A 27,374-nucleotide genomic window follows, 5' to 3' on the forward strand; every position below is an offset into this window, starting at 1 on the left:
CATTTTTCTGCATTTGCTATTAACTGGTGAAAAGCTCACTGGTGTAAACTCCCGTGTGAACTAGGAACTGACCAGAGCCCAGCGATGTGGAATCACTGCTCTGCAGTGGTTAAACAGAAAGAGTTGAGGTTATTGTTGGTTGAAGCAAACAGCAGCTCCCTAGGAGGTCCCCCACAGCCCCATTCTTAACCTGTCACAAGGGGAAAAGTGGTCAGGACAGAACAAACACAGCTTGACTCCCCATACGGTCCAGTGAATCTGCTCTCCCACTAACAGGACATAGTGTTTAGCCCCATGTTTATAGGGATGTAATCACTTCTCAACCCAAAGATAGGCACTTGACCGACAGGTTTGCCAGGTGTTAGCACAGCACCCCCATGCTAATTGGCCAGCTACCTAGGAAATTGGCAGCCACAGCAACAAAGCCTTGTGTAGGGGCAGTTCCTGGTCTTGCCCACAAGCTGATGCCCCCCAGCTCTGCTAAGACCCTCACCCCCAAGACTCCAGGGTGAAAATAACTAACCTGGAACTAGAGGTGCTGATGCCAGGGAGAGCCAGCTTGACAGGGTGAGTGCAGGAGAGCAAGGCCAGAGCTGCAAATCTCCACACAGCTTTTCGCAGTGGCCACTGAGCAAGGCTGGTTCTTGAAGGGGTTGTGACAGCCCCTCCTGACCATGCCTCCAAAACTCTTAGCAACCGCTTTCCTCTGAAATGAAGTTCCAAAGAGCTGCTCCAAAAACAGTATATCCATTACAAGATGAACTAAGAAGGCATACTTGTGTGGATCTATTTATCTGCGCAAGTATTTATCCACACCTTGTGGGAGAGTGTGTGTGTGTGAGAGAGAGAGTGTGTGTGTGTACTGGTAAGATTGTATCCTTCTGCACATATGTGCTAGAGAAATGGGTATACTCATGTAATGAATTGAAATGAAGCAATACTGTGCCTGAGACAAAAAAAAGGCCCGGCCTAATAAGCCGAAGTTTCTTGCTGCAGGCCTGCCACCTTGGTTTGCATTTAATTCCAATTCTGCATTCTGCCTGGAGCAAAATAGCGACCTTTCAGAACCCTTAAAAGTCAGAAACCTCATTCCACTGGAAAAATGAGATGTGCCTTTAATTAATGTTCAGTGTCATTGCTCTTGCCACATACCATTGCCCTCTCTCGAGACCAAGGCAGATTGTCTTGTGCCCCTTGAGTTAATCAGTGCTGAATACTGAGCTATTGATAAATCAAATAGTATAATGGAGTTTTCTTAATACAGATAGTGCACGTGAGGATTGAGGGTGCCTCCTTGGCTGTCTTCTCCAAGGCTTTAGGAAACCTTTCTTTTTGTATTCCTTTTCTTTGTCAGGAAATTTGGCCTTTGAAAATCGACATCTTCTTACATCCCCCCTCTCCCCATATCCCTCCCAAGCTGACTTACAGGTTGTCATAGCCCCCAATAAACATAGGACCCCACTGCTTTCCAGCCATGCCCTGGGTTCCTCACTGCCTCTCTTTGAAAGAATCTAGGCCAGCATTCCTCACTCCCACATCAGAGGGGGCAGGGAGGAAAGTGCTGGCTCACCCTGCCCATATGGAGATGAAGCCTGCTCCAGTGGATGCAGAGAGCGGCGACACAGGGAGGCACCATGGGCAATTTGGGTCACCAAAGCACAGCGAATAATTCAGGTCCCTCCATCTACAGAATTAACTCTGATTATTGATAATGGGAATAATTGAAAATGGCATTTATTGAGTGCTTACTATATGCTAGGCCCTGTGCTAAGGGCTTTACATAAATTATTCTCAACAACCTAAAGAGGTAGATAATATTGTCCTTATTTTACAGAAAGGGAACTGAGATACAGAAAGATTAAGTAACTTATTCAAAGTCATAAGATTAGTAAATAGTAGAGCAAAGATCTGAATGTAACTGTCTAACTCCGTGGCCCAGATTTTCACCCACTACTGTGTACTGCCTAGATTAAAAGCCAACAATGATCTCAGCTCCAGCATCAGGATTTAACTCTCAGAGCAACCATATGGGATAGATAATGTTAGAGTTACACATTGCAGACAAGGAAGTTGAGGCTCTCAAAACTTAAGCCCAAAGTAGTAGCGGCGGTTGGTGGATGTAGAATTCAAACCATGGCACTCTGATTCCAAAGGCACATCTCTTCCCCACCATTCCATGCCATGTGGCTGATCTGCTAGGCCACAGAGACCAGATTCTTCATGCAGCTATCCTGGGATCAGCCTGTACCTCCTCATATTTCTACCCACAGGAGCTTCTACTATGGAGCTGTACAAACAGCAAGAGCTCAAGGCTTACTAGCTACTTCCTCTGAATGGTTTCTGCCTGAACTTGGATCTCAGTGATGAAAGCTGAAACTATTTTAATCATGGGTGGCCACATTCGCTTTTTCAGTAGTATTTTTGTCTTAAATCACAATTAAACTTCCTTCCACAGGTATTAGCATTCAAAGAGTTTCCTGAATGTCTGAAGTGATAACCACATTTGGGGCTGTGCTCAGCATGATTTAGGGGGCTGGCCCCTTACAAAGGGAGAAATCATGGCCTAGCAAGGGAACATGGAGTGGAAGAAGAAGCACTAAACCCAGCTCTTTTCACCTACTAACCTAGCTGTGTGTCATTGCATAATTGATTTCCTCCCTTTAGGATCAGTCTTCCCGTCTGTAAAATTGGAGTGTTGAATTAAGATGGTCTTAACCCAGCTCAAACTGTAAAAAAAAAATTGAAAGAAATGAGGCCATGCTCCAGGGGGTAAATGTGGTGGGAGGGTGCGTTCTTCACTGGTGACCCTGATTCTCACGGATCTGGACCCCACTTCTTTATCTTGCTTCCACACAAAAGGCCTCATCAAAATGCTAGCCTGGCTTTGAAGTCATCAAGAGCCCCCTGCAGCCTCCTTAGAGTCTAGATTCCGGAGATAAGAGTCTGACCCCTCTGTTTCTGCTCATGAGAATAGAGAGGCCAGCAATTGAGCCTTTCTAATGCCTAATCTTCTGGTGCATCTAGAAGACAAACTATGCAAAAAGCAACCTTTAAAAGCTACACTATATTTTTAGAACTTTGTGTTTTCCTTTTAGTCATAATCCTATGAATGATGTAGCAGCTGGTCTCTAGGACAAGGGACAATGCATATAAAAAAATATATATGTACTTCCACAAAACCTAGTGAAAAAGTGACTCTTCTCCTTGGAAGCCTTTCTATTAGAGATTCTGAAGACCACCCTCAGGACAGACTATGGTATTACTCTTGTCCCATTCCATACAATGGGTTTTCAAAGCTAAGGGCTAACTTACCAATTGTAGCTTGTGGACACTGTCTCTAGTTCATGGACCATACTGTATATTATAACAAAACAACTTTCTACAAGGCACTTGTGACTCAAACTCTATTTGAATCTTGAGAATGTTTTTTAGAATGAGTTTGTTGACTATATCACATTCACTTCAGTGGTGGGTTTTCCATTGGAAAGTTAGCCAACTTCCCAGAGTATCCAAATGTCCCTTCCTAGGGTAGGGATTAGGCAGCCAGATCAGCTACTGAGGGAAAGGAGGCCAGTTCTTGGTTATGAAAATGGATTTGAGGAGAACTGAAGTCAGTGTTCATGGTCAAAAGTAGGTTCAGGAATCATAGGGACCACCCACAGGAAGATGCCAACCCCAAGGGGGTCAGGCAAAGAGGCAGAAAAGGGGTCTGAGACCAGTCAGGAGGGGCTGTAATGCTACTTTGTGCTGCAGGGATAGACAACCCCAAAATCTCCATGGCTTGCATAACAAAAGGTTATTTCTCACTCACGTTATACAACATACACAGGTTGGCAAAGGGCTGCTCCATATAGTCACTCAGGAACACAGACCAGTGTGCACCATGTCTTCCATCCCCTCACTTTCTGTTTATTTCCAACCCTAGGAATTGCCCTCTGACTATCGTCACCTTGTCCTCCTCTGCTCATCCATCCATTCCCTGGGCCTCTCCTGTGACATCTGGATGGAACAGGTCACTCCTTCAGTTTCTGCAGCAGGGGAAGACAGAATGGAGGGCCTGCACCTAGAAAAGAAGCATTTCCTTTCACATTTCATTGGCTAAAATTAATCACATGACCTGACTGCAAAGGTTGCTGGGAAGTGTAGTTTTCTGTGGCCAGAAGGAAAGGAGAGACAGCTATTCATAACTACAAGTAATATCTACCAGAAGGGTCCAGAATCAGGTTGCAAGATGTGGTGAGATATGGCAGGGAAACCTACAGAGATTCCTGGAGGACTCATCACAACCCCACTTTTAGAGTTACAGAGAGGCCTAGGAGTGTCAACAGATATGGACAAAGTTGTTAGTAATTTTAGGGTACCTGGAAAATGTTAGCATTTGAGGCCTTCTTGTCTATTGTTTTAATATTCTACGAGTGTCAACAGATATGGACCAAGTTCTTAGTAATTTTAGGGTACCTGGAAAATGTTAGCTTTTGAGGCCTTCCTGTCTATGTTTTAATATTCTAGGTATTTTGTAATTTTATCCTTATCTGTCACCTTCACAACCCAATTTCCCAATGAAAGGATGTGAGCTTTAACTGTGAAATCTCTCATCATCTTCATCATTAAGAGAGTCTAAGGAATTGATTACTTGGCATTCCCGCACATCCCAAATTCTTGGTAAAGCCACACTAGCCAGTGTGCATACCTTGATTCATAAACCCATATGGGGCTGGAAGGTTAGGGATTGGAGAGGGGCAGATGACTTTGCATTATTTTAAATTAAGGTTCCAAACCATCCTATTGCCTTCTTTCTTTCAGTTGATCTTTTTGTTTTTAATTTTTTATTTTCATTTCATTTTTTTGTAGAGACAGGGTCTCCCTATGTTGCCTAGGCTGGTCTCAAAGGCCTGGCCTTAAGCAGTCCTCCTGCCTCAGCCCCTCAAAGTGCTAGAATTACAGGCATGAGCCACTCACTGTTCCCAGCCTCTTTCACCTGATCTTAACAGAAGTTTTAAGTGCACAAACCCTTCCATATCTTTTCTTATCTTCCTTCAACTCCAGAGTAAGACAAGAGATAACATCATTTTGTCTAACTTCATTATTTCCAGAATCCTGTATCAGAAAGGAATTCTCCCTTTATTTAATTGAGTTTAGTTTTGTTGTCTGTAAAACAAGGATAATAAAACCTGCTTTACAGAATTAATGAGATGGCAGAGAAAGAGATTTTGGAGAGTGAGAGTTCGGAACTGTTTAGAGTTGGATAAATTTTTTGAGATAGGGCTGCTTTCTCTCATTATCCAAAAACTCAGAAGCTAAATAGATGCAAATGCTGTAACAAGAGATACTGATAAATGTAAAGCACTTGGCATTGCTCTTGTCACACAGGAGCCCTCTGTAATATCAGTATGAGTATCACTGTTGTTATTACAATCACTGTTATTTCTACTGCTGCTTCTAATGCCATCACTTCAAACAGTACCATGATGAGTGTTTTTTTAGGTCTTTGTTTCACTGAACCAAATTCTGCTTACAAGCAAGCTCTTTCTCTCCAGGGATGCTTTTTACCAGAATATAAGATATATTTCAGTTTCTAGTCCTGGGACACTACCTGGCTTCTCTTCCTCTTTTCAACACTCTTCTTTTCTCTTTTTGCAGTAGCTTCTGGGCATGGCAACTACAGTAGCGGACTCAGTGCTTAGTCCTGTTTCTTTATTGACATCAAAGTTTTGACATGGTGTAGTTACTTGCATTTTCTTTTATGAATTGCAGTGCCGGTGGCAGATATCAAAGCCGTGGTGACGGGAAAGGACTGCCCTCATATGAAAGAGAAAGGTGCCCTTAAACAAAACAAGGTATGATTTCCAAATTATTGCAAATAACTCTATTTGCCCAGTGCAGTCAGCAACTGCAGCCAGCCTAGCCCTCCTTTGTAGCAGTGTTTGTGTGTGTGCGTGTGTTCAGACACATATCTCTTACTCAGCTCTCCTGTTTCCTGTCCCGATTCCTTTTACATCTCTTACCTTTATTCTTTCTCTTCCTGACCCCTTTTCTGATGCTCACCATCTCTTCCATTCTCTCACTTCCTATCTACTTCCAACCCTAAGAACTGCCCTCACTATTGTCACTTTGTCCTCTCTTGAGCCTTCTCTGCTCATCCATCCATTCCCTGGGCCTCTCCTAACCTCCCCCATTTATGTTTATTTCTCCCTTCTCCAACTTCCACCCCAATATCTATCATTTTCTCCTGCTGTAATCATGCTCTTAATATCCTCCCCGGGATCTCAGCGAAGCCTGGGACAGGCAGAGAGAAGCTGACTCAAAGAATCTTAGAAAACTTTAAAGGCCTGATACCCTTCAGCATTGTGGAAAGTAGGCTGTGAAATATCTCCAACTCAGACTAAAGGAGAAAATTTTCCCAGAGGTGTGTATTACTTAAGCCCTGCAATACCTTTCACCATCCCCTCCTAGTTTACCAACCATTCCATTATCGTTCCATTACAGAGAGCACAGGAGGGAATATTATTTGAAAAGACAGAAGAATTTCTTTTGCCCACTGGAAGTATTTGCCCTTGGAGAGGCCGTTAGGGAGCCAGTGCTTTGTTTATGCCTCTTAGAATCTTGTGATCTATACCATTCATGAACAAAAGCATCCAGATTATCTGGAGCACCCAGATAATCTGGTACCAAAAATGTCACATAGATCATAGGTTGCGTCTTTATTTCCAGTGTCAGTATCTAACAGGGACACCAAAATGATACACAATCTATTTACCAATCAGAGTTAAAATAAATAGTTTCCCCTCTGTAATGTCTATTGTTATAAGACAAAAGGAATCCAGTTATTTGCAGGATGGCCCTATCTATAGTTAAGGAAAAACAAAAGTACTATGAAAATACTGTTCAGGAAGGCAGAGGGCAGGGGATGCAGCTGAAGAGGCTGATTGTAAGATCTTTCCTTCTTAAGTTTTATAACTCACCTCAACTCCATGGGAACTCCTACTTTGTTGAACCCATCACAGCATTGTCATGTAATGCATTTGATTGGCAAGCATACTGATGGCAGGGCATGCCCAAGAGGCCAGGATCTGTGGCCTATCTGTTACACAGCACCAATGGGGGTTTCCATTTATCTCTTCTCCATGCTATGGGGAGATAGAGATTCTATAGCTCAGCAGATTAGAGAAGCATCCTTAGCTATAGCAGCAAATCTCCAGTTTTCATGGTTTGCCTCCTGCAGAGCAGACTTTCTTCAACACCAGCCAGGATTACCATATGCTGCACATGTCAGGTATTCTCTCCACAATCTCAGAGAGCACTGGCTCTGCTCAGCTTCAGCCAAGGAGGTCCCCATAGCTACATAACACTTGGGGCTGAGCTGGAAACAGTGCAGAGAAATTGGCAATAATAGGGGTCTGGGAGTCTGCAACTCAGAGAAGACCAGGAGGGGTGTACCTGGAAAAATAGCAACCTGCCAGAATTCAAGTGTGCTAAATAAAGACAGAGGGAATTATGTAAAATAGGTGTGGAGGGACTTCCTGTTTCAGCCCCAACATGTAAAGAGCTTGAGAGTTGTGCTTCCATCCTCAGAATAAGGAGAAGCGGGCAGGGTGCAGTGGCTCACGCCTGTAATCCCAGCACTTTGGAAGGCCAAGGTGGGTGGATCACCAGGTCAGGAGTTCGAGACCAGAAGCCTGGCCAATGTAGTGAAACCTCGTCTCTACTAAAAATACAAAAAATCAGCCAGGCGTGATGGCAGGCACCTGTAGTCCCAGCTACGTGGGAGGCTGAGGCAGGAGAATCACCTGAACCCGGGAGGTGGAGGTTGCGATGAGCCGAGATCACGTCACTGCACTCCAGCCTGGGCAACAAGAGTGAAACTCCATATCAAAAAAAAAAAAAAAAAAAAAAGCAGAACAAAATGGAAATCAACAAGTTTTCTTGGACCTATCCTAGAACTGAGGTTGCAGGCAAACCATCACCATGGAATGTGGAAAGTCAGATGTCCAAGAAGACATAATAATCCTTAACATGTCTGAACTTAACATGAAGATATCAAAATACATGAGTTATGAAACTGATAGAACAGAAAGGAGAAATAGACAAATTCATTATTATCAATATACTGGAGACTTCAACATCCCTCAGTCAGTAATCAATAGACCAAGCAGGCAGAAAATCAAGAATATTGATGACCTGAACAGCACCATAAATCAGCTTGATCTAATTGACATTAATAGAATAATCCACTCAGCAACGAAAGAATACACATCCTTCACAAGCTCAAAGGAAACATTCACCAAGATGGACCACATTTTGGACCGTAAAACATATCTTAAAAAATTTAAAGAATAGCAATTATACAAAGTATGTTCTCAGATCACAGTGGAATTAAAGTAGAAATCAGCAGCAGAAAGACAGCTGGAAAATCCCCCAAAATTTGGAAATTTAACAACACACTTCTAAATAACCCACAGTTCCAGGAAGAATTCCCAAGATAAATTACAAAATGTTTCAAACCAAATAAAAAGAAAATCCAGCTTACCAAAATGTGTGGGATGCAGTGAAGGCAGTGCTTAGAGGGAAATTTATAGCATTGAATGACTACATTAGAAAAGAAGAAAGAACTAAAATCAATAAAGCTTCCACCTTAGGACACTAAGAAAGGAGAGCAATTTAAGCTTAAAGCAAGCAGAAGAAAAGAAATATAAAATTTAGAGTAGAAATCAGTGAAACTGAAATCAGTAGAGAAAATCAACAAAACCAAAAGCTGGTACTTTGAAAAGATTAATAAAATTGATAAACTTCCAGCCTGGCTAACCAAGAAAAAAATGAGAGTCACCAATATAACAGATGTGGAGATGATTTCATTTGAACATGTGAGGTAGCATATTCGGCCTTCTTGTATCAGACTCCTCTCTCCTTAAAGGAGACTAAAAAAGTAAAACTGAGTAAATGATGTTTTGCAACCTTTATTTTTCACATGTTGTCATGACACTCATAAAACATAGGATGGATGATGATGGATAGATGGATGATGGATGGACAGCTGGAGGATGATGGATGGATGGAGTACGCCACTAAACAGATAAGACTGCAAATAGAGGCTACTTCCTGGGACTCACTGGCCCATATTTCTAGCTACCCTGGGCTCTTTCAGTCTGCCATGAGGGATGAGACTAGCAGAATTTCAAGCAGCCTGGCCCTTTAATTAGCATATACATGGAATTTACTTGTCTTGCAATGTTAATAGTGTTCATATATACCATGTCATCAAGCAAAACATCAAAAGGCAGAAGGAAAGCCACAATTTTACCTGCTGAACCCCCCAACCCACACCCCTTTCCCCATACTCCAGAGGTGCTCTCCTGTCTACCTCTGGGACTTCTGGGTAGGAAAGGGGGACCTGCAGCTTAAAAGGAGAATCGACCAAAATGTGTTCATAAGAGGTCTGTCAGTGCACAGTGGATGGATGACAACCAAGGCAAATTGCTGGCTCTTTGGACAGTTTTTCCAGCTATGGAACGGCTTTTGACATTTTGTGCCATGAGACCCATGGTTAACTTAATCACTGAGCAGGCAAACTGAGACACTGGCATCTGTAAAAGAGATACTTTGTTAATGGCAGAGTGTTGGTAACTGATCATCCTCTCACCCATTGAGTCTCTGCTGATGTTCCCAGCAGGGCCCTGAGAATAGAAAGAAGAAAATTGGCCCTTTCCCTTGAGGTGTCTATTGCAGAGGCATTTGTTCATGTAGTCAGTCATCCACTCAGTCAGCATGGGAGTGCCTGAAATAGCATAGGATGTAAACGGAGTAGCCGGGGTCCTGTCTTTCTGGAGCTTAGAGTCTACTATGTTTAACAGAGGTCAGTGCAGCAGGCACATTTTTATGGAGACAAGAAATGATGGGTTTTGCACACAGGGATCAGAAAATTTCTCATTGAGACTTGAAAAGAATTGCCATGAGTAGATGGAAATCCAGTTGGAAGGTTTTGATTTACAAGGATTAAGGATTCTAAATTCAAACTCTATAATTTATAAGAATAAGCTGATTTGTGGCTGTGTGCTTTAAGGTGGGCATTCTTGGTACTTGTCTCACTGGATTTGGGGCTTTTAGTTCAACAGTCAACATGAAATCACTAGAGTGAAGATCCATTGATTCAGATAGGAGTATATTTGGTGTATGAGAAGTTTCCATCTTCCCATTTGCCGGAATTAAGCATTTGTTTTTCCAGTGTGATGCTTAAACCTGAAATAAGAAGCATATTCTACTGAAGCTGATGTTCTAGCATCAGTTTGAAAACCCTGGTCTTAGCCAAAAAGTCCTTTATTCATATTTACTTCATTCATCATCCACTCATTCATTCATTCAACAATGTATTGAGCATCTCCTTTGTCCTAGGTGCCAGGAATCCAAAGATAAATATGACCTGGCCCCTGGCCCTAGGTGTCCAGTAAATAAGATTTATATTTAAATATGCAATTACATTCAATATGTCTATGCCAAAAAAAATTAAAGACAGAGGGAGCCTGGGAGAGTTGAGAAAGATGATGCAGGACATGGCATCTGATCTAGCTTTTGAAAAGGAATTGGCCAGGCAAAGAGGTGAGGAGAAGACTTTCTGAGAGGAGGAAACAGTCTGAAAAGGCACAAGGGCCTTTGCTCATGTGAAAAACATCCTCTAATTGGGAACATTGAATCCAGAGTATAGGATGGATGGGGATGGGGAGAAGAATATGGATTGGAGAACTATTGGCCGGTTACGCTGCTAAGATAGATTGGGGCTGGAGAGTTGTAACTGCCTGAAGAAGGTAATCTCTGTTATGTACTACATGAATGAGTGTTTTTTGCCTTCTAAAATAGAAACTCAAATTCATAGATATCTGGGCAGCAATACGCTATAGCTCTGAAGTCTACTGCTATTTCTGTGACCATAATTTAACCCCCACACACCTGCCAAGTTATATCCTGTGTCTTTTATCAAAAGGTTTTACCCTCATAATGACCTGGATAGATAACCAACATAGTTAAGTGAATGCTAGCAAAATGGCCATATGTGGTGAGTTACCGTCAAACAATGTAAGGATTGGCAACCTACACTGCACACTGAAAATATGTTGCATAAAACTCTACTCTTGTTATCAGTCGGTTCCTCATTTGACCCATGGAAGATGGCAGTCCCCAAACCCAGGAACCGTTTTCCTGAGCATCCGCTGACACAGCGTACCTTGTCATCTGTCCCAGGGCCAGAGTGTTGAATGAAAAGGTCAGGGGCCTCAGGGCACGGAAGGATGTTCAGTTTCCTCTGCCTCCACTCTCCCTAGAGCTCAGGCTTCCTCCACATGACAAGGTGGCAAGCAGGCATCAGTGCAGCAGAGAATGGAGAGAAGCTGCTTCTAGATGTACTTTTTCACTGCATTAAATCCAGAGGAATAAAAGAGCTTCAGTCATGAGCAACAAAGCCTCTGAGCATTCGATGTCTAAGTGAGTGTTGTGGTGTGTGGAGGCAAGTAGGCCCTGAGCGGGGCGCAGATCAGTGACAGTCTACTCCACCACCACCTGGCGCCTTCTCCCTCATGGACAGTGTGGACAGGTGGCAGTTTCTGGAGTGTTAGCCTGAGAGGTGCCATTGTTCCCGGCCCTGCAGCCTCCCTGCTCCAAGTGCTGAAGAGCTGACCTTCACCAATGACTCAACAATAGCAAGCCAGAGACATCAATAAAACCCATTATAAGTGATAACACCCTTTAACACAGACATGCAGCTCAGAGAATTAATTCCTCCCACCCCCTCCCAGGCAGCTTTGGTGAAATTAAAGTGGGAATTGACATTCTCACGAATTTCCCATTTCCTGCCTGTGTTTATCAGGAATCTAGGTCATGACAGTTCTGATCATTCACGTCATGAGTGGTATATGTCATAGAAGGGCAAAGCCCAAAGTTTGCATGCTCCCTCCTTTTCCTTCCTTCTCCATCACCCTGCAGAAGAGAAAGTATCACAGCAATAACCACACTGACACTGTGGTCTCAAGTGACTTCAGCACCCTGTCCGGAGCACATCTGGGCTGCAGTGCTTTTCACACCAGCTGTTGTCAGCAAGGGATGATCGGCCACGTGATTTCCCTGAGCAGTCAAGCACTTGTCATCCAGGGTAGCCCAAAGGGGCCTGGATGAACTTTACCTTTTCCTGTTTACCTCCAAGGGCCCCCTCACGCCACTGTAATATCCTGACTGGTGGTTCAGAAGCAAAGCTCACTCCTTCCTTTTTCTCCAATCTCTCAAGTATGAGTCAGAGAGTTTTCCTAATAAATGACTCTAAGATTAGTAAAGAAATCATCATTTTAATGAACATGCCGAATCTGAGAACAATTTTTATGAATTTTTGAAATTATAGCATAGCATTTTGTTGGAAAAAAGTTGTACGAAGAGATAATGACCTATGACCTATCACCTTACCATAATTATTTTCATTTCCCATATTTCTTTCCAGTCTCTGTCCACAAGTAGGAATTGTTCATAATTGTGATCAGTGTGTACATGGTGTTCATGTCTCATGCTTTTCTCCACTTAACTTCGGCTCCCTATAATTATCTTACTGAATGACTGGCCAAATACATTTCCCTTGGTGGCTAATTTATGATTTATTACCCAAAAGAGGGAGAGGTTAGTTTCTCATAATGTTCTTTCAGATAATAATATTTGGCTTTTGCTTTCTTTTGAATTTTTCTTTTGAAATTATCTCAGGCATAGCATCTCTGGTTCTTGATATGTATTTTCATATTTTTTTTTAAAAAAGATGGTATGAATTTATAGTACTAATAATAAGTCTGTGACTATTTTAATTATAAATTAGAAGGCCCAAGAGAGATGGTTATGGAAACAGATGCTATACTTAATGGCAAATTGTTTTTGTTTGTTTGCTTGTTTCAGCACACTTCCTTTTTACATTATTGTCTTTACTGGGTAGGCCTGAGTCAGGGCCTAAAGAAGAAGAATAGAAAATGAGGAGAGCATTTTTGCAGAATAGCTCCCATTCCACGACTCAGCATTCTTTCCTTCACTTGTTTCTATTTCTGTCAAGGTGAGGAGACCTTCTGAGTGTGAGACGCTGGTAGGTCTATCCTCAGAACAAGACCTGCCCCCTCTCAATGAGGGACAGCTGGAAGTGGACCAGACACTGAGAACTCCATGAGAGCCAGAAATAGTTAGATGATGGACTGCGTCCGGACAGGGATGCAGCCACTTTGGAATAATTCTTTAATCCATCTGAAATTCTGAAATCTGTAGGCACTGACCTCATCTTTTTGCCTTTTATCTTTCTGGGGCATTTTTGCTGTGAGTCACAGGCCAAAGACAAACCCTCTAACAGATATTAAGGTAGAGAATGATGTGAAGAGATTGGCTCCCTAAGAAAGAATGTTTTGTGGGCAATTACTGAGCAGTGTGGCCCACAGATCACAGGAGGGGAGAGGGATGGTCATCACTGGTGCCTAATAGAAGCACAGAGAAGGAAGGCACACTGGAACCTCCATGCTAGAACAGTGTAGAGCATTGGTTCGGATACACTTGGCCCTTCTCTTCCAGACTAGGAGTCCTCAGGATGCTGAGATGAGCTGATGACTCTCATCTTCTGCTGACTGCTCAGACCACTAGAATGATCGCCCTACCCAGTATTGGTACAGCATGTACAGTTTGAGAAGTGTGGTTTAATGTACATATTAGACATGGCACTGAGTGCCTTGGCCATTGGTCATTCACCTGCAATGAAATGAAAAATGTCACTTGGTTCCTAGACTTCTGGGCCTGGCTCATTGCGTGCACTCCATAGGTTATCACCACTGAGTGAGCCCATGCTTCTCGATTATACCTTGCAGTCTCTGCTGGGTAAAACCTAAGCTTTATGTAGCCTTTGCTGTATAGTAGCTCAAAGGTCAAAGGACAGATGTAAAGATAATGGGTTCACCTAGCAGCCTCCTTACAGCTGGTGTAGCATCCACATTTTAGGGAATTCATACCTCTGTGGGCCTCTCTGTCTGCTTAGGATGATAGAAGGAAGGGCAGTCCTTAATGCTGTTGATTGGGAGTTTACTGGTGTTTTTTTTTGTTTGTTTTTTGTTTGTTTTTTTTTTGTTTTTGTGGCCTCTCTGGAAGGGAGATGCTGAAGAAGAAAGGAGAATAACACAGTTTTGGTGGCAGGCGAGGAGGCGGGCAGTGCTGTCACCTTGGACACTCACTGAACCTCTCTAAGCCCCGCCTCATAAAGGGGATGAAAACACTTGCTACATGGGCTGCATGCAAATTAAATGAGATAGTTCACAGACCGCCCTGAATGGAGAGAAGGAATCATGCCATGAACCTTGAGAGTGCATGGTTCCTCCTTCCATCAGCCTCATTGCAGCTCCTCTTGTCTAGACATGCTGGCCCTATTCCATGGTCAATATGCAGCCATTGGGAACTGCAAAATGAAATGTGCCGATTTTCCTTAAGGTGCTGTTTTCTCTCATCTCTTGTAGGAGGTGCTTGAACTCGCTTTCTCCATCTTGTATGACTCAAACTGCCAACTGAACTTCATCGCTCCTGACAAGCATGAGGTAAGGGTCTCGGGGGTGATAATTTATGAGATAATGTTATCTTTTCTCGAGAAAAATATAGAAAGAAATTTTACTTAAGAAAAATAAACCTGCCTGAAAAAATGATGAACCAAGGGACATCTTGCTGACTTGGAGTAGAATAGAAACCTCTTGACAAACTGCCCGTTGCAACAGATTCAGCTTCTTAGTAGCTTGATTGATAGTTCATGGTAAAGAAAAAGGATGTAAAAGGCCTCAAATGCAGCAAAGGTATAGTTGTTAATCCAGAGAAAGAAGCGGCCCTGGTTACAGCTTTGGTTTTCATTGAATTTTTCGTTTTTGGTCTGGATTTTCCCAAGATAAACTGGTCTCTCTTCTTTAAAACATCTGAGGAAGTAGGTTTTCTACCAAATTTCTTTAAGCTATTTTAAGAGGTTTAGGGCTGTCTCTGCTGTTGGGATTTTATTTTCGAGATGCTTTTATTCCTTTCTGACATCTTGTTATATGTATAATTTGTTTCTCTTCTTGCAGCACGCTGTCAGCTATATTTAAAATATTTAGCATAAATCTAGGAAAATGCATTTGTAAGATAAAGTAGCAGTTATGGCTGATTTAACTTTCTTTTATAAACTGGAACCCAACATCATGCTTGGAACTTTTATTTTTAGATGATACCATTCAAATTTTTGTTTTGCGTGTGGTTGCATAAACAGCTTTAGAAAGGAAGAGAACATTTTAATAGAATCTGACTTTTGTTCCCCATTTCCCCTAGGACATTTAGCTCATTTAGAAGTTATTCAGTATCTGGTTTTCACTGGTTTGAAGCTTTTGAATAAAATTGTATATCCCAAAGAGAGAAGAAAGATTAGACACAAATCCTGCATTTAGAATGGTGCTTAAATATAATTCTGTGTCACTTGACATTTAGTTTGCTGAAGGGTAAGACTTTGCCTTCATCTTTCTGAAAATAGATACTGTGTTCTACTGTTTCTGTTTTTAAATAAAATTGTGGTTCTACACAGGCCACCATATTCGAGATGTATAGAGCTGTATACAAAACTACTTAAAATAGTAGAACTTTGGATGTTATTTAAATCTCTGCAAGGCTGTTTTCCCCAGTGTACATTAATTCCAGATCAGGATAAATGCTCTGGGACTGCCAGATTTTTATTCGTATCTGCCACTTCTTATAGATACAATGAAGAGAAAAATGCCATATGCTTGTGAACACTTTTAATTACTTCAGACCACTTTCTTTCTATTACCTCATTTTATTTCCATAATTATTCCATACAATAGAAAGTTCTATTACAGACATTCTCATTTATCAAATGAGCACAGAGAGACCTCCCAGAACTGAATACCTCAACAATAGAAAGGTTAACACAGTTGGCCCTTGAACAGTGTGGGGGTTATGGGCACCAACCCCCCCACACAGTTGAAAATCTGCCCATAACTTTTGACTCCTCAAAAACTTAACTGTCAGTAGCCTACTGTTGACCAGAAAGAAGCCTTCCCTATAGCATAAGCAGTTGATTCACACACATTTTGTATGTTATGTGGATTTTATACTGTATTCTTCCAATAAGGTAAGCTGGGAAAAGAAAATGTTAAGAAAATCATAAGGAAGAGAAAATATGTTTACTATTCATTAAGTGGAAGAGAATCATCATAAAGGTCTTCATCCTCATTGTCTTCACATTGAGTAGGATGAGGGAGAAGGAAGAGGACGGGTTGATCTTGAAGTCTCGGGTGGCAGAGGCTAGAGAGGTGGAAGAGGTGGAAGGGGAAGCAGGAGAGACAGGCACACTTGGTGTAAGTTTTATTGAAAAAAAAAATCCATGTATAAGTGACCCACACAGTTAAAACCCATGTTGTTCAAGGGTCAACTGTAAGTATAACGACCCTGGCTTTCTCTCTGCCAGGCACCATTAATGCTTTATATGTATATTTCACCCCAGTTAACCCTCATATAACTCTAAAAGAATCCCCATTTAATAAAATAGGGAAATGAGGCAAGAGAGCTTAAGAAACGCGTCCAGGGTCACACAAGTAGTAAGAGATGGAGCTAGGATTTAAACACTGGCAGTCTTGCTCCAGAAGCCCCTCACTTAACCCCTGCACTGTGGAGCTAGGAAGAGAAAGAGCAGGCACTGAGCTCACACATTCCTGGCAGGCCCATCACTCAGCTTCTACAATCACCAACTCATGGCCAATCTGGTTCACCTGTGCTCCCATCCACTCTTCCACCATCACCCAGCTGCCACCCCTGATTATTTTGAAGCAAATCTGGATATCATTTTATGTATAAATATTCCTGTATGCATTTCCCAATAATAAAGACTCAATTTAAAAACCATAACTGCAATACCCTGATCACACTTAAATAAATTAATAATGTGGTATTTATTTATTAATCTATGTGCAGTCAGTTTTCAGATGTCTCTAATTGTCTCATTTGTGTGTTTGTTTCTTTCATACTTTGTTCAAGTCAGAATGCAAATAAGATCCATACATTGCAGTTGGTTGACATGTTTCCTAGGTTTCTCTGAATCTACGGGTTTCTATTTCTCTCTCTCTGTCTCTCACAATCATGAGCATGTGCCTTTTGTCCTTGAAATTTATTTATTGGGAAAAACAGGTCATTAGACCTGTAATGTTAATAGTCTAGACTGGCTGGTTATAACTTTATGTATTAGCTTACTGTTGCTATTGTAACAAACTGCCACAAACTTAGTGTTAAAGAACACAAATTTATTATCTTCCAATTCTGGACTTCAGAAGTCAAATGTGAGTATCCTGGGCTAAAATCAAGGTGTCAGCAGGGCTGTGTTCCTTTCTGGAGGCTCTAGGGAGAGTTTTCCCTTGTCTTTTTCACTCAAGAGTCCATTTGCACTCCTTGGCCTCCATCCATTGCAATGGCTGGTTGAACCTTTTCATCACCTCACTTCAGCCTCCTCTTTCGTACTCAGATCTCCCTCTACCTCTCACTTCTCTGACTCTGACTCTTCTTCTGTTTCCTTCTCTCACTTTTAAGGACCTTTGGGCTTACATTGGGCCTGCTTGGATAATCCAAGATAATCTCTGTTTTAAGGTCAGCGGATAGCAACCTTAAGTCCCTTTTCCATGGAACCTGACATATTCACAGGATCCAGAAAGTAGGATGTGGGTGTCTTTGGAAGGCGGGTATTATTTTTCCCACCACAACCTGCAATATAATTCATATATTCATCTGTCCCCTGTATGTCCTATGAATTGTAGTTAAAGGATTAATAAAATTCAGGCTCCCTTTCTAAGCAGCAGCAGTGGTGTTTGTACTTTCATGGTGACTTCTTGCTCCCCTTTCTTGGATATTAGCAGCCACCAATGATCGTTGTCTGGATCCTTGGAACCATTAGAGGTTGCAAAAGGTTGATATCCTAATTGTATTATTCCTTCTTTGTTTATTAAAGGGATATATAAAGAGAAACTGGCCTCATCAACTATTTGGTTATCCTAAAGTTATACAATTTACATATGGTAGACAGGATAAGTACTTGATTCTCTTTACCAGTTTTCAAAATAGTAAGCATCTTTCAAAGAAGAACAATGAGGCATTTCAGGGCAGGGGTTGAGTAGGAAATCATGTGTTTAAACAGAATTGTGTCTCAATATGTTGCAGTTACTGTCATTATTAGTTTCTGAGTTATCCTGTCTGGAACAAGTAGGAACACCATTGGGTTGGCATCTGAGTCCTATTGGGAGGACCCCTTATGTCTTTGATAACTTTCTGGCATTCTGGTATGATGGGGTGCTCCAGGTTTATCTTTATGTTTCCTGCCTTTTCTCTGTGGAGCCTTGATTACTTGTAGTGGGAAATGATATTTAGTAACCAGAATCTAAGCATGAGGTGTGTTTATGGTCATTGCACACCATGGTGCAGTGGTTCTTGGTTGGTCATTATTTTTTAGCCATTTTGGGGACAGAGCTAGGAGGTTTTCTTTTAAGATAAACTACATAATGAATTGATACTGATAGTTCCAACTCAAATTCAGTATCAGTACTACAGGGTTTTTATTTATTGGTTAATGTACTTTCAAATAAAATTTTCTGCGCCTGTTGTTCCTAAAAAGAAACGCACTGCAGAAATGTTCCTGTGGGTTAAACTAATCTGTACTAGGAAGCTAGCCAGGCCTAGGAAGGCTGTGTGAAAAGAACAGTAATCCCCAGGACTTAGGGATTTACCGTGAAACAGCATGAAAGCTGGAAGGGGTCTTTGAGAATGTAGAGTTCAGTGGCACTCATACCTGCATGTTCATTAGAGTTTTCTAGGAAGCAAAGTCTCCTCACCCTAGATCTATATGATCAGGATCTCCAAGGGAGGAGCTAGGTGTCTACTTCTGTCAAGGTTATTTATGACGAAATGGATGGTTAGACATGTTCAGAATCAGATCACAAGGACACTAATTCTTCCAGAAATCCCTTAACGCTAAATTGATGTTTCAATGGGTTAAATGCTTTGGCTGAGATCACATAGCCAAGGTAGAACCAAAGCCCTCCAAATCGATGCTGCCCTGCTGAAACACAGATCTCATAATACATCCCTCGTGCATCTCCTCAGCTTAAAAAGTAGGACCGCTGATGTGCATCACAGAAGATTTCCATCACATCATGGTGACTGGAGATTTATATAGTGCTTGCAGTATACTTTGGTTACTTTTATGTTGAGATCTGCTACCATGGAATACAGTCCAGATAACCACAGTGCCAAAGTAGGTTAAGGAGAGTCTGGAATTGCCGCTTGACCTAGTGAGGCAGTAAAGTTGGGAATCTGGAGTGCATGGTAGAAGGAAGACCACTTCAACAAAAGAGGAGAACAATTGCTGTTATAGAATCCTATATAGCGCTATTAGAAACCTAACTCCAGTGCGTGAGTGGAGCCCAGCATCCAGAACGCCAAGCAGCTTTCCGAGATGGTGGCATCAGGGGTGCCTCTTTCACCAGGTGTCATGGTTCTCTGTCCAGGTCAGTACAGAACTCCAGCCTCTGGGAGGGGAAGCTAAGAAGAGAAAAGCAGGTCCTCAGACAAGGCACAGTTCCTCCTTCTCCCTCTTAGAGATCATAGTCTCCTGAAGAAACAAAAGGCTATGAGAGGAGAAGAATCAGACTCTTAGTTGGGTACTCTGAAGGGCTTTCCAAAACAGATAATGTCCCCAGGGATCAGGCCCCAGAGACCTGGTGAAAGGAAACCTTAGGAACTAGAGACAAAGGCTAAAGAGGCCCCCAGACAGGCAGCCAACCCTCCTCCCATTAAGATTGCCCAATAATTTTAACCATTTTGACTGCCAGACACTGGGCAGCAGAAGGCTATTTCCTAGCCCTTTAGCTGAGAACCACCAAGGTGGGACGACCATTGGCCATTGGCTCCAGGGTGGGACAGGGCTGTCATTGTGAATGCCAGGAATCAGACAGGACAGGTTGAGATGAGCTACTAGACTAGGAGCCATGACTGGAGTCAGCAAAGAAACCTGCTTCACCTGATGTTGAGTCCAGGGCGGTTCGGCAGATTCCACCAATATCTAAAAGTCATAGACTTGCACATAGGTGTTACATTGCAAGTCATGGAGAACTCCAATCCTCAGCTGTTACAGAGAAGCATTCTTTGCAAAGAAGAGCACAGGCACTGGAGTCAGATTGCCTGGGTTCAAATCCCACCCAGTCTACATAATACTGAGTCACTTCTCCGTACCTCAGTTCCTTCACCTATAAAACAGAGATAACAGAAGTATCAACTTTATATTGAGTTGTTGTGAATATGAAATGACGAAGCAGGCAGAGCACTTAGCGCAGAGCCTACTGAGTGATGAGTATTCACTGTTAGCTATTTTTACTATTAATACTTCTGTAATCACCACCAGTAACGATCGCTGTTGCCTCCCTTCCTGCCAGTACTGTATCTGGACGGATGGACTGAATGCGCTACTCGGGAAGGACATGATGAGCGACCTGACGCGGAATGACCTGGACACCCTGCTCAGCATGGAAATCAAGCTCCGCCTCCTGGACCTGGAAAACATCCAGATCCCTGACGCACCTCCGCCAATTCCCAAGGAGCCCAGCAACTATGACTTCGTCTATGACTGTAACTGAAGTGGCCGGGCCCAGACATGCCCCTTCCAAAACTGGAACACCTAGCTAACAGGAGAGAGGAATGAAAACACACCCACGCCTTGGAACCCTCCTTTGGTAAAGGGAAGCTGTGGGTCCACACTCCCTTCAGCATCACCTCTAGCCCCGGCAACTTTCAGCCCCTAGCTGGCATCTTGCTCACTGCCCTGATTCTGTTCTTCGGCTCCACTGTTTCAGGTCCCTTCCCATGGCTGCAGTCCACTGGTGGGACAAGAACAAAGCCCACGGCTAGTAAGAAGGCCGAAGGGCCCTTCCATCCTAGCCCCCCGCAGGCATGCCCTTCCTTCCCTGGGGCAGGAAAGCCAGCAGCCCCAGACTGCCCCAAAACTTGCCCACCAGACCAAGGGGAGTGCCCCAAGGCCCCTGTCTGGAGGAAATGGCCTAGCTATTTGATGAGAAGACGAAACCCACATCCTCCTTTCACTTCTCTCTAGAATCATCTCCCGCCACCAGTTACACTTGAATTAAGATCTGCGCTCAAATCTCCTCCCACCTCTCTCCCTGCTTTTGCCTTGCTCTGTTCCTCTTTGGTCCCAAGAGCAGAAGCCGCAGCCTCCTTGTGATCCTCCCTAGCATAAGTTTCCCAAACAGTCCACAGGTCCCACGCCCACTTTGCGTCTGCACTGTGATCGTGACAAATCTTCCCTCCTCACCAGCTAGTCTGGGGTTTCCTCTCCCTGCCCCAGGCCAGAACTGCCTTCTTCATTTCCACCCACACTCCCAGCCTCTTAGCTGAAAGCACAAATGGTGAAATCAGTAGTCTCGCTCCATCTCTAATAGACTAAACCTAAATGCCTCTAGGATGGGCTGTTGCTATCCAAGCGTTTCGTGTTACCTTCTCCTGGGAGGTCCTGCTGCAACACAAGTTCCACAGGATGGTCAAGCTGTCAGCCATCCAAGTTTACATCATTGTAATTATTACTGGTATTTACAATTTGCAAGAGTTTTGGGTTAGTTTTTTTTTTTTTTTTGCTTTGTTTTTGTACAAAAGAGTCTAACATTTTTTGCCAAACAGATATATATTTAATGAAAAGAAGAGATACATAAATGTGTGAATTTCCAGTTTTTTTTTAATTATTTTAATCCCAAACATCTTCCTGAAAATAACATTCCCTTAAACATGCTGTGGAATAAAATGGATTGTGATGATTTGGGGAGCTGGTGTTTTGATTTAGTAACTTAGATTCTTGCTACTCAGTCATCAGCATCACCTGAGAGCTTGTTGGAGACGCCAGCCCCTCAGCTCCACCCCAGACCTGCTGAATTGGGTGATGTTTATGTATATTGGTTTGAAAAACACTGCTGTGGGAAACCCTCCACCATTGCTAGGTCACCACAAGCTCTGAGCATCAGTGGAGAATGTTACTTCTAAGAAGACCATCTCGACTCACTGAGAAAATCAGACCCACTGTATGAAAATATCTATTCCTTTTACATTGTTGTCTCTTGACCATGACTTTCTCTTTTCTTTTTTCTTTCTTACCGTGATATAATTTATAGAATGGGTCTAATTAAAGACATCACAACTTTGAGGGAGCACATTTAGCAATGAAAAGAATGCATACCCACAGACCTGAAATAAATTAAGCCAGAACTAAATAAATCTAACTGTGGGTTAATAAATTATGGGTCAGAGCCCAGTGAAGGATGTTTCTTAGGTCATTTGCACTGGAGGCATTATCAGGATTGTAAACTCCCAGCACTGGGAGGGATGTCAGAAGGGTCCAAGCATGCAGTATTAAGCGTGGCACAGCACAAGCCACTCTGGCCTCACAGCACAAGCTGTGGAAGCATCCAGGTCATTGCTCTTTACCGTCATCAGGATGTGCAATTACAGATTGACCTAGCTTGAGATGATATGGTCCAGAGCACTGCATGCATTGCAGAAAAAAAGTCCTTTGCAATCCAAAGCCATTCACAGGGGTTCCTTCTTCCCATCAGAGCACTCACACCTGAGTGTCAAGCTGTTAATTCCTTGATCATTAAGCTTCGATGTTATTAACAAGTACTTGCTGTCAGGAGCAGTTATTAATCTACCCATCATCATGATAAAACAGTAAGTGTTAGGTCGAAGAAAGCAAACAAAGTCATATTATTTTTTTCTTACGGGTTACAAGATCCAATCCATGAAAAAGGGATGTTTCTGAACCAGGATGTCTGAGGTCCTGAGACTCTGGGTTTAAGAAATGTATCTGTCCTGTGACCTTGGTTGGGAAGATCCAGCCCCTCTCTTTTCTGGCAGTCCAGCTTTGGTGCATTTAATAGGAACCTTTTCAGGACTATGAAAGGCAGCATTCTCCAGCTCCTCCCTAGACCCTCCTTTGGACCTGTGAGATCCGAAGAGTATGCCATGTGTTTCCCTTCATTTAGTGACCATGTGGGGAAGGATTGTTGCCCATATTTGGCCACCTCACCTTCTCTCTCCAGGCTGCCCAAGGCTTTTTTTTCCCATGCAATGAGCCTACCGCCTCCAACTCATCTCCTGTTGCCTGCAGTTTCCTATGCCTGGGCAGCTCAGCCAAATCCAAGGCAGAAGTAAAGTAGGAAGACTGATGTTGCTGTGAAGTCCAAGTTGCATTCTCCCATTCATCTTACTCAAAATAAAACTGATTACTTAATTTGAATCTGCTGATGTTTAAATTCCTCTTTTGTTTAGAACACATAGGAGGAAGAATTAATTGGCCTCTCAAACCTCTGTGACAACATTTAAGGGCAGGGAAAGCTAATAGTAATTGCAAAAGAAAAAGTGCAAGGCTGAATGTTTCTTGAGTCTATTTGCAAGTCCATTTTAAGCCATCCTTCAGTTATCGACTACAGCATGTCCTGTCCACCTGCTTTTACAACGCACAAAGCAATGGGTGTCCCCAATGACATGCATGCCTTTCATCCATTTTGTTTTTACTTATGAAAATACAATTAACACAATCCTTTCATTTTAAGGGGAAATGAAATATCCATTCAATAATCAAAAGTGTGCTTAGAGATAGGCCCTAGGAACTCAAGAACAAAATTTGTAAAATTGACATTTGTAAAAATCAGAACAAAATTCATCAAATCAGGGAAATGACAAGCAACTTAGTCAAATATAAAACCGAAAAGCTGCAGCACAGTGTGGTAAATAGCATTATATAAATATGTACAAGGTAGAATAGTAGAAAGGAGGTTGTGACCAACACTTTCCAAAATGGTATAAGGGAAAGCAAGAAAGAAGTAGAAACTTGAGTAAGATCTTGAAAAAGGGATGTTCACCATGTAAGAGAGAAACCTAAGTAGAGCAGAGAGTGTGAACAAAGCATGGAGGCAGCTGATCTGGAACGACTCGGGAATCTGTAGGTCATTCAGTGTGGCTGCTGTGCCGGATGGATATGAGAGAGCAAGAGGGTGATAACACTGCAGAGGAAGAAAAGCACAAATCATGAAAATCCTGACAGAGTTGGCAAGGACGTTTACTTGCGGGCAAAAGAGAGTGCATTAAGAGGTGTGATGTCAGATTTGCCATTCAGAAATATCACAGATACAAAACAGCCTTGTGGGGGCAAGCTTGAAGTGGGAGAAAACTGGAAGCAGAAATATTAGCAAGGAGATTTTTGAAATAATCCCAAGGCAGCATTATTTGAGCCTAGACTTTGGTAGTAGTAATAGAAGTGGGGAGGAGGGTAAAGTTATTAAAGAGGCAGAATGAGCTGGAAGCGGAGACCTCATTAGCATGGGAGTGAGAGAGAGAAGAGTGCAGAGGACTCCTGAGCTCCTAGAAGAGGTAATAGGGCTATGAGCAAAAATCAGGAAGAGAGGAGGAACAGAAGAGTTTAGGAAATGATAATGAGATGAAATAATGAGATAGTGTGCATTTGGTGGACTTCTCCAAACAGAAAGATAATTTGAGGCAAGTCATTTACTGTGTGCCTGTTACTCATTTATATAATGGAAACGTTATTACTTGTGAGGATTACACATGAGGTGGCTGAAAACTGCCAGTGCTCAAAAAGGAAATCCCCTGCCCTCTCCGTCCCTTCCCTTTCCTTCCTTTCCTCTGTTATCCACGGTGGTTTGAGGTTGGGATCTTTAGCATAGCTTAACTAGATGATATGCGATCAATCCCTCAAGATCCATGGGGGATTGGTTCCAGGAGCCTTTGGATACCGAAACCCAGGATGCTCAAGTCCTTTATATAAAATGGCATCATATTTGCATATAACCTATGCACATCCTCCTGCATATTTTATATCATCTCTAGATTGTTTATAATACCTAATACAATGTCAGTGCTATACAAATAGCTTAGACTCTATCATTTTCAAAATTTAGAGTTTGTATTGTGTTTTTTATTATTTCCCCAAATATTTTCAGTCTCAGTTGGTTAAATCTGAGGATGCAGAACCTGTAGATATGAAGGACTGTTTTTCAACCAATTCAGTCTGTTTTATGGTAAAGAAAAATGAGAGGAAGAGTGGAAAATTTAAGAATTTTGATATACTTCTTGAATTAAGGATTGGAGGTAATGCAATAAAACCACAATTTAAAATAAATTCCAGTGGGGAGGTAGCGTGTATGCTATAAACCATATAAAAATATAATTATACCCTAATCACTTAAGGCATTAGAAAGAGGAAACTTTCATGGCTGGAGAACAGAGAGGAATATTGGAGAGACAATAGAAGATAAGATGGGAAAAAAGGTAAAGAATCTTGACTGTCTTGCCAAGAAGTTGGAAATATATTCTTTATGTGATCAAGAGCCACTGACATATTTTACCTGGGTAAATGGCATGACCAGATCTGCATTTTAAGATCATGACTGTCACGCAGGCAGCAGCACAAAAGAGGAGTCAGGGAAGGGTGGGACTGGAGGCTGAACATGTGTCAAAAATGCTTCACTTTTAAAGAAGGCTGAATATCAATCATTCAATCAATCAAATTACTGGAAGCAAATGGAATCCAACAGAGATTATATGCAGGGTGCTGTAGAAGAGATGAAACTTGATCACCATTGCAAAAGACAGCAAAATAGAAGTCTATACAGTTAGCCCTTGAACAACATGGGAGTTAGGGGTATCAACGGCCAGCACAGTCAAATAATCCAAGTATAACTTTTGACTTCCCCAAACCGTAACTACTAATAGCCTATCTATGATCAGAAGCTTTACCGATAATATAAACCATCAATTAATACATATTTTGTATATTATATGTATCAATACTGTATTCTCAAAGCTAGAGAAAAGAAAATGCTATTAAAATCATAAGAGAAAATATATTTGCTATTTATTAATATTAAGTTGAAATGGATCATTAATAAGGTCTTCATCCTCATCGTCTTCACGTTGAGTAGGCTGAAGAGGAGGGGTTGGTCTTGCTGTCTCAGGGGTGATAGAGGCAGAAGGAATTCCACGTAAAAATGGACTTGCACAATTCAAACCTGTGTTGATCAAGGGTCAACTGTATTTTCAAAGTTCAATATATAAATACAAAAATAGAAATAAGACCACATCTTTCTCGGACTGGCTGAAAAAGCAAAATCTGGACAAATGCTGGTTACGAGATATGTGCCTAAGACAAAATGACACACAATAATTGCAAATACTGAGTTGAGCAAGAAATACCAGCAAATGCAAAGTCACAGTGCAATGAGTGGAGAGAGGAGGTGGCGGGGAAGGAGTAAATAAACATCAGGCAAAATAAAATTGAAAATACAAAGATAGGAAACAGAAAGTTATTTTATAATACAGATGGTCCTCAACTCGCAACAGAGTTGCATCCCAATAAACCTTTTGTAAGTTGAAAATATCTTGTCGAAAATGCATTTAATATACCTACCTACTGAACATCTGAGCTTAGCCTAGCCTACCTTAAATGTGCTGAAAACACATTAGCCTACTGGGCAAAATCAGCTAACACAAAGCCTATTTTATAAGAAAGTGTTGGATATCTCATATACTGCAAATTGCAAGCCCAGGAGAAGATCAAAATTCAAAATTTGAAGTACATCCAAATTGCAACAGTTTCACACCATCACAAAGTCGAAAAATCTAGGTGAACCATTGTAAGTTGCAGACCCTCTACTCTTTCACGTTGATACTTTTTTTCATGTCTCTGTCTATGTGCTAAATAAAATAGAGTATTTTATTCATCAATAATATCTACATGCTAAATAAAATCACCTTGAAATATATAAACCAAAACTTTTATATATAGAAGTGATGAGCACCATTCCTTAGGTAGAGACTTCAAATAATGGCATATATATGATTAACTGAATTTGAAAGATGTTTTGGATCCCTTCTCTACAAAAAATTTAAAAAGCCAGACATGGTGGTGCATGCCTGTAGTCTTAGCTACTCTTAGCTACTTAGCTGAGGCAGGAGGATTGCTTGAGCCTAGGATTTCAAGCCTGCAGTGAACCATGACCAAATGACTGCACTCCAGCCTGGGCAACAGAGTGAGACCCTGTATCCAAAAAAAAAAAAAAGAGAGAGAGAGAAAAGAAATAAAAAAATAAAGATGTTTGGATATACATAGTCTACAAAAAATATACATAATATATCTTTGGAAAATGTTCCTCATATAGATGGCCACAAAGAAAATCTTTACACCGTAAGACAACGTAAGTATAAAGAACTTCTGGTTTCATAGCAATACCCAAAACATCCTCCACCCA

At 41.9% G+C, this 27,374-nt stretch overlaps 1 protein-coding gene across 9 annotated transcripts in view; it reads left to right on the plus strand.

The window, feature by feature from the left end:
* The window catches only part of ELMO1 (engulfment and cell motility 1), a 594,699-nt gene extending 572,830 nt beyond the window's left edge, over window positions 1-21,869 (plus strand). For 8 of the 9 annotated variants that reach the window (XM_032758309.1, XM_032758304.2, XM_032758310.2 and 5 more), the window contains 3 exons: window positions 5,755-5,837; window positions 14,496-14,573; window positions 20,481-21,869. In XM_032758309.1, the coding sequence (XP_032614200.1) occupies window positions 5,755-5,837; window positions 14,496-14,573; window positions 20,481-20,681 (362 nt within the window). In that variant the 3' untranslated portion in view covers window positions 20,682-21,869. The remainder of the gene's footprint in view (window positions 1-5,754; window positions 5,838-14,495; window positions 14,574-20,480) is intronic. The other variant, XR_004370726.2, reaches the window with a different exon arrangement.
* Window positions 21,870-27,374: the final 5,505 nt, after the last annotated feature.

This window comes from Hylobates moloch, unplaced genomic scaffold, assembly GCF_009828535.3.
Source record: "Hylobates moloch isolate HMO894 unplaced genomic scaffold, HMol_V3 SCAFFOLD_1, whole genome shotgun sequence".
Classification (NCBI taxonomy): domain Eukaryota; kingdom Metazoa; phylum Chordata; class Mammalia; order Primates; family Hylobatidae; genus Hylobates; species Hylobates moloch.